At 32.2% G+C, this 8,455-nt stretch overlaps 1 protein-coding gene across 1 annotated transcript; it reads left to right on the top strand.

The window, feature by feature from the left end:
- The first annotated feature begins 519 nt into the window (after window positions 1–519).
- On the top strand, window positions 520–7,590 carry LOC122597736 (transcription and mRNA export factor ENY2). The gene is made up of 5 exons (XM_043770304.1): window positions 520–611; window positions 725–821; window positions 1,267–1,361; window positions 2,531–2,607; window positions 7,273–7,590. Coding segments are annotated over exons 1-5 (345 nt in total). The 5' UTR covers window positions 520–609; the 3' UTR covers window positions 7,347–7,590.
- The last annotated feature ends 865 nt before the right edge of the window (window positions 7,591–8,455 follow it).

Below are 8,455 nucleotides of genomic sequence, written 5' to 3'. Positions count from 1 at the left end.
GATTAGGGCAGGCATTCCAATTTCTTTATATATATATATATATATATATATATATATATATATATATATATAATGCCTATGAAATGGGATGAGAATTCTGTTGTCGTTATGAATGCATCGCATGAAAATGAAATGAAACTTTCTTAACTTTCGGTTAGGATTCGTGCGAAAATTAATTTTGAGAAGTTTGGTGGTGGTTTCATGGTCTAATTCGAAGAAACGAGTGAGATATCGACATTTTAAGTTTTCCGACGAATTTTCCTACCACTCAGGCAAAGAAGATGATGACAATATATAATGTAAATTTCAGTTTTCGTCCTTGAAGTAGTCACCTTTTGCACTTTTAGTCCCTCACGTGTCTTGCACGTGTGAGACTTAACGGTTGAAACTTAACGTTCTATGGTCAAAGGACGTAAATTGCAAAATTCTGTCAAATTTAAGATCAAAATTATAATTTTTTCGTGACGAAAAGTTTAAAAGGTGCCCTAGGAAAAGTGGAATTACTCTAAATTATTTGGTCTTTGGTATAATAGTAAGTATAGGTCCATGTATATATATTGTTCACCAGGTGAGTCGGTACTACGATCTTATTAATCCAAGAATCCAATAATGTAAGTTTTAATCCGATTATCTTTTCTTTAGTGCTCCTTCGATTACATGTTTTAGAAACAATAACTATAATAATAATGATAGAAAAATTAATTAAATTTATTTAAATATATAGGAGGAATTCAGTCAAACGTCCGCCAACACCTGACCCAGAAGAAGAATACGATGATCAAGATTCACAGCCATCTCTTCAGGAAATCATCAACATTAAAGTAAACCCTTTTTATTTATTTTTTTGTTTTACCAATATTAACATTAGTTGTATTGTTTGTGTTTTTTATTCAATATCTTGGAACCTTTTTAAATGTTTAATATTTTATTATTAGTATATATTTTGGAGTATTTACGACCAATTTGAGGTGACCCAACAACAACAACCTATGAATTTTTGGGGGTGTTTGGGCTTTTGTGTTTTGTTCAGAAAAATACCTGACTTGCTAGAAAAATAAGCAATAACCAAGCACTGAATATGTAGTGTGTGAATATTTATTTTTCAAAAAAGTATGAAATTAAATAATAATGATAGCATATTTGGAGCATCATGCTCTACCCGAATTAAGTTTGTGACGTGACGCCAAACCGGTGATCATGAATACAATGCTCTACCCCTTTTTATTTTTAAGGGTGTACTTACTTATGGATTTTAATCGGTTGCAGTTCATTGAAAGTGGAGAGAAAGAAAGATTGAAAGAGCTTTTGAGGGAAAGACTGATTGAGTGTGGTTGGAAAGATGAAATGAAATCTCTTTGCAGGTTTTCTATTTTCTCGTTCTCTCTGTTTTTTTTTTAGTTTTTGTTTTAATAATGTTTTTTTTTTGTTTATAAGTTGGTTATGAAAGTCTGAAACTTCAATACTTACCTATCTTAATTGCTAATTGTGAACAACTTGAACATGGAGTTGTTAGTTGTTACTTTGTCATGTTTTGAAAGCTATTACCAATAGGCAATCAGTTTCTAGGAGTATAATGGAACTAACGTTTATTAATTATGGAGTAGTTTTAGGAGTAGCTAGGTATTTTGGATTTAAGTTTTACTAATTATTGACTAGGTTAGGAGAAGCTACAAAACACTAATTTTTGATTATTTGCAGACTTGACCAATTGGTTACAAAGAGTATCAGAACTCTTAAAAACGGATCCCCATCCAAACACTATGACGTTATGTTATGCTACACCTAATTGATTATGGCTTATTGTGACTGTTCCATATTTATCACTTTCAGAACATGATGACAAATACCCTAGTTATTACTTATTAGTGACCTCTAGCAATGACTATTAGATAAGAAATATCAATAATTTTGTATAGTTATAGTGATGAGAAGGGAGCTCTCAATTCGGAATTTCATTTATTGGAAATTCTTGCAAGTTTTATGGGATAAAGAGAGTGATCAGTTTAACATTTGAACTTGGAACTTGGTTTCTTTTATCGGGAGGATGCCATAGTGGTGGTATCAGTAGTAGGGACATACCATGAAGGAAAAGATTGCAATTTTGCAAGGACAAAGGGAGTTCCCAATATGGCACTTAGTTATTTATTTTCTTTTCTTTTTTTATCTGTAGATGAGTGAATATTGTTAAGAAAAATGATAAATTTGACTAATTTGGTAGGTCTACAGGTATGCCGTATACCTAAAAGTTAGGTGTTGGCCCATGCATGATGAGTGGTGAAGATTTAGAGTGAGAGAGAAACAATGACTTTATGCAATTTCTCTCTTTGAATCTTAGCCACTGATCATGACATTTGTCAGTATCACATAGGCCTATGCCTATTAGTTAGTTCTATGTATCATTAGTCTATTGTTAAATAACAGAATCTCCTCGACTTTTCATAGGACAAAAGGAGTTGCTACAATGTGATACTCGGTTTCCTTTTTATTTTTTGGAAAATAATGGTTTGATTTTTGTTTTAACCTTTGGCAGGTCATTGACAAGGAAGAAAGGAAGGAATAATGTAACAGTTGATGACCTTGTCCATCTCATTACGCCCAAGGGAAGAGGTTGGCTATACTTATGCCTTAACTTTCTATTAAGACTATGAGGAATGGGGCATCTTTAGGGCTCCCTACATGGGGGCGACTTCTTTTATTTATTTATTTATTTTTAATACATTTTTTATAAATAACATATAACTAAAATACATTAATCTATTACAATAAAATCAAAAACAACTAAAATTACATTACTTCATTAAAGTTAAGCTAAAAATTAAATTACGAGGATCCATTACAAATAAACTACGAATACTAATTATTAAACAAAATAAAGCTAACTAGTAAAACCATATTTGTCCATGATTCGTTGCTCGGCCAATTGTCGTTGAATCCCACTTAGATTACTATACTCGGTTTCTAGAATCTTCAAATCATCCTGCATTTCCTTGTCTTTTTCCCGTTTCTCCCTTTCCTTTTCTCGTTCCTCCTTTTCTTTCTTTAACCTCAACTTCTCTTTCCCGAGCTCCACGTTGCTTCCTGATGTTCAACAATCCATCGATTTGGTCACCAACGTTGCTTCTCGATGTTCAACAATCCATCGATTCAATCACCCAATTTTTCATACTCATCCGAATAAGGGGACAATCCAGATGAAGATGATGTCCCCCTTGCGGCTTTTTTAGCCGCGTCTCGACTGCTCGGGCAGATATACCTAGGAGCTTCTTCTTCATCATCATCTGTCTCACTGAAGAGCTCGTCTTCGACCTTTTCGCAGTTGGCTCACCACGAGTTTTCTTCACACATTGCGCCATTACCTCCCAAGAACTTTGAGCTGCTCCTTAACGAAGTCCACTCCTGCAAAAAAGGAAACGAGGGATTGAATCCCTGATGCTCTGCCAATGCCAAGTTTTGGAGGTCGGCGTCGCTTGAACCGCTTTGATGGTTGTTCTTTTCGCTCAAACGATGAAAGATTTGGTTGAATGTTTGAATAACCGGCCGCATTTTACGCCATTTCGAACTAACGACATCTTGTTCACGACATGGTTGTTTTTTGAGGATTTGATGGAACTTCTCGGTGATGTGGCGCCAATAAGTCTTGTCTCGTTGGTAGTTTGCTAAAAAAAACATATACAAAATGTAAATACATATATACATATATATTTATAAACCGTATGTATACATGTATATATATAAAACGTAAGGAAGAGGATATACCGGCCTTGGGATCTTCTGTGACGTCTAGGCAAGCTCGACATAAAGCGAGTTGCTCTTGTGACCAAGCCATTTGAGTTACTTTCGTTAGCGGTTCACCAGGGTTTTTCTTGCGATGTGGACGCCTTCTTGAAGATGTACTGGCATCCGGTTGCGTCTCTTGCACCGTTTCCACATCCGCTTGAGTCATATTTGCAATATCTTCCATGGAATGACCATCTACAAAGATTAAAACCGTGTGTATATATATATATATACACACATGAGAAAAGTGAATATGCACCCAACTTGGGTGAAAAACCCCTCACATACCAATATTTTAATATTTTGAATAATTGTTTGCCCCCCATGATTTTTATGGCTTAAAAAAAGGTATGTGAGGGGTTTTTCACCCAACTTAGGTGCCTAACAGCCTCATATATATATATATATATATATTTATATATGTATAACCGTAAATATATATATATATTATATATATAACCGTAGGGTGGTCATCAAATGAGAACCTAATTAAAATAAGAATAAATAAGAACAAATCTAAGCCTTCTAATATTTGATCATATGGTTATAAAATATAGTGGATTTTTAGTTTTAAATATTGTCAAAAAGGACATAATTGAGAATAGAAAGTTAAAAACGGTTTCATTCCGTTCATCTATTTGTTTAACCAATTAAATCTTTATTTATCTTTTCTTTTTAATTTCGGAATTTCTCATAATGGACATACAATATTACTATGATTATTATCATTTCTTCTTTTATGATTTACTTTTACCCAGAGAGTATATATAATTGAATTTCATAAAATTGGATGCATATCTTTTTCTTATCCTTTTAACTTTTTTGTTCATCGCTCATATTGTACATTTCAAATTTCTTTGCATCCATGTTTTATCAATAATTATGCATCCACTAATCGTATTCATGATTGTGCATCCATTAATATTATAAAGTGAACTATACATCCATTTGTAATTTTCTACAAATTAAATCAATACTAATATCAAAATAACGAGGATGAAACACGAAGCTAATAATACAAAATTTTGTTTATTAAGAACTTTTTTGGCTGTCATTTTTAATACGAGTATGTTTTTTAGTGTAATAGTGTTATGGATGGATGCATAATATTTTAATTGTTGTGCATCCATTGTGTTTATGTATATACGAGAGTAAGTACCCGCACGTTGCGGCGGTGAGATGGTGGGGGTGATAGCTAGGCCATAAAGTGTGATATGTCATAGGAGTTGATATGTCATAGAGTATGATAGTCAAGTGCCTTAAGCGTACGGGTTCTGTCCTCGAATTTAAAAATTCATCGAAAGTATATCGAATGACATCCCTATGAAAGAGCATGAATTTTTAAGAACACCCATATAATTTTTATAATTTATCGATGTATGGTTTTTGAGATAAAGATTTTAAATTAATTGCAGGAATAAATGATTTATGGAGGAGAGAGAAAAAATGATTGGTTGAAATTTGAGGAGAGAGAAAGGGTATTATAGTTATTTTAAGTAAATATAGAATAGATAGGAGGGGCATTTTGGGGAAGTACTTAAAATCAATATTGAAAATTTAAGTTCAATGTTGAAAATCTAGAGGCTTTTTGCTTTATAATATAGTATAGATATATATAACATCTGATGCATCCACCTTATATATATGTGTAAAACTTGATGCATCCATAAGATATAATATGTAATGTAATTCGATGCATCCATCATATTTGTAATTTAATTGTGCATCCACTAACTTAACTTAATTGTTGTTTGTGCATCCACATATTATAAATGAATTGTGCATCCATTTGTAATTTTCTACCAATTAAATCTATCAAAATTTAAAAAGGATGAAACAACTAATGATATAAATTTTGTTATTTAAAAAGTTGATGTGTTTAATTTAATTGGAATCAAATAATTAATTGAGACGGAAGTTTTTTTCCTACGTACAAGCATTAACAATAATAGGTGGTTCATTACATTTTCAAATTAATAGAAAATAAAAGTTTAAAAAATTTTCACCCCATGTTAAAATTCCTCTTTTACCCTTGTTCTTACTGTTCTTATTTTAAACTTGTTCTCACTGGAAAGTTACCTTATAACCGTGTATCTATATGTATAACCGTAAATATATATATATATATATATATATATATATATATGTAATACGTACCAAACATCAAAGTCGAAGTCGTTGGAGCACCCCCGTACCCGTCAAGTTCTTGAGTCCATGGCACGTAACCCAGTGACGGAACTGACATATTATTCAAGAACGGCATGAAGTTGGGATTGTTTGGATCGGGAGCGTTGGCGGATTGGTGTTGAGTGATCGTTGATTACGGGGGTGCATTTTTGCTAAAAAGGTTGATGGTTTTAGATGAAAAATTAAATAAGGGTAAAAAAATATGAAGAAGATGATATATGTGTGTGTGATGGTATATATAAATTCAGAAAAAAAAAATATAAATGTTTCCGCCTCACTCTCATCAGACTAAATATAGTGTCTTGGAAAAAGTAACTATTTAGGAGTAAAATAGAATTTGGCAACTCTACTACAAAATCTATGTGTATGTGTGTATCTTATCTCCTGGTCACATTTTAGTATTTTACTCAGTCCTATTGCCAGTGACATTTGTTCTTCATGAGCATAAGCATGATCTGAAAATCTTGCCAATTTACTTTTTGTGGCTTGACTGTAGGATTGTTGGGTCAGATATGATGATCAATAGCCATATAAATTATTTTGTTCACACACACTTATTTGACTTGATGGCCAAACAAAATTTTCCTTTATGCTATCCATATTATGGTGCACTTGATGAAATCTAGCATTATATCATACATGTATGTATACCATTAAAATGTCTGAGGGTGTCATGTGAAATTAGGCGGGCTAGAAAGGTAAATACCAACCCCTCTATTATGTGAAAATGAGTCAATTAGGACAGTATTATATTTCCAAAGGATCAACAGGTAAAAAATATTCTTATATTAAAAGACTAAAAAGAGAAACAAGTTAAAGGGGACTATGGCATTAGCAGGTATACTATACCCGTTCCTCGTTGTAAAAACATTACATTTTTGCACCCTAGGGTCGCAACACGCAACGCAACGCCTGTGCACGCTATTTTAAACCAAGTTTTTGCGTTCCTTATAAGTTCTAAGTTGTGGGTATTAATACCTTCCATCATGGCTATAAGTTGCGAATAGACGATGGCTTTGGGCTTGAGGGCTAAATCCTTGCATGTACAACCTTGAAAATTGATTTAATTATAAATATTGGGTCACTAGATTAATGATGTCGTTTATGTATGTAGTTTTTAGAAAAATCATTTTTATGAAATTAGTTACAAGGACGAAATACGTTGGTCAATCCACCAATACAAATACCCAAGTTTATCCAATGTTATGAAGGTTGGTGCACTTAGATTTTGAGCTCTTGTAGTGTTAGTAGAATGTAACATAAAAGCATAATTGTTTCACAGCTAACACCCACTTTACTATTATGCAGCTGCAGTTCCTGATTCTGTAAAAGCAGAATTATTGCAAAGAATCCGTTCTTTTCTCCAATCCACAGCTCTCTGATTTTTCCAAGTTCGTTTGAGGGTTATTTTAATTCTGTTGCTTGATGGATGCAAAAAATGTAGTGTAACTTATGGCTATAGAAGTTTGGTGTTACGTGCATTAAGCTTTGTTACATAGTTTGTCGGTTTGTGTTTTGTTATTAATTTAAACCATAAAAGGGAGAAGCTATTTGTTGTATCTTCTTTCATGTGGGTTGCCATTACTATTACTATGTTTATATAATTATGTTGTAATGGTTGGATTATATTTCACTATTTCCCTTGAGGTTTTATGATTTAGGAAGAAATTATTGTGTAATTGTTGATTCAATGGTTATAAATCTTGTCCTTGCAAATTGTATTGAGGCACTTTTAAAGTTTCAAGCAGTTTTTTCTTATAGTTATTCGTTATTAATACATCTTGGTTTTTAAGATGTTTTGGTCGTCTATTTTTTAGTGACTCTGTAAAGATGTGTTGTATCTATTAAACAACGAATAACTGTGAAAAAAACTGCTTGAAAGCGCCTCAAAACAAATGAAATGATTGTTTTTTTTTTTCAGGAAATAACCGACAAGTTTCATTTCATTAGTATAGGTTTTCTGTGATGTGTTTTTAGAAAGTTTATTTGAAGCATCCTAACTTTCACACTATCTCCATCAAAGATCAATATTGGTTAAGTATATGAATATTTAAAGTCTACTTTCCCGAACCAACTCTTTTAGTGGAACTATTAGTTCGCAAAGACCTTTTATTATACATTCTATACACGTCTTTCTATATAACTAAAAAACCCTAACTTTTTAAAATAAGAAACTAAAAGAGTCAGAGTCGCCGGTTTTCGTTTCTATATAACTAAAAGATGATATGTTTTTGCTTAGTTGGTATTTATAAGAACATGTCATGTAGGATTTTTTATGAGTTGTCATTTTTTCATTAATTTCCTAATTTTAAGGTGTTATATGTTTATCCATGTCATTTAAATAATTCTTAATCATTAATCTTAATCATCATTATAATTATTAAAAATAACTTCTTCCGTTATTTGTTATTCACGTGAAGTCGGCTGCATCATATCATAAACCTACAAAATTAATATATAATAAGTTGCACAGGTATTGAATCAGTAAATT

The sequence above is a fragment of the Erigeron canadensis genome, chromosome 4 (genome assembly GCF_010389155.1).
Source record: "Erigeron canadensis isolate Cc75 chromosome 4, C_canadensis_v1, whole genome shotgun sequence".
NCBI lineage: Eukaryota > Viridiplantae > Streptophyta > Magnoliopsida > Asterales > Asteraceae > Erigeron > Erigeron canadensis.
Note: the sequence above shows the minus strand (reverse complement) of the source record. Positions and strands in the feature narration are given on the sequence as shown.

Coding starts and splice junctions, on each gene's coding strand:
- LOC122597736 (XM_043770304.1), top strand. Junction 822..1,266: donor AGGAAATCATCAACATTAAA/GTAAACCCTTTT, acceptor AATCGGTTGCAG/TTCATTGAAAGTGGAGAGAA. Junction 2,608..7,272: donor CATTACGCCCAAGGGAAGAG/GTTGGCTATACT, acceptor ACTATTATGCAG/CTGCAGTTCCTGATTCTGTA.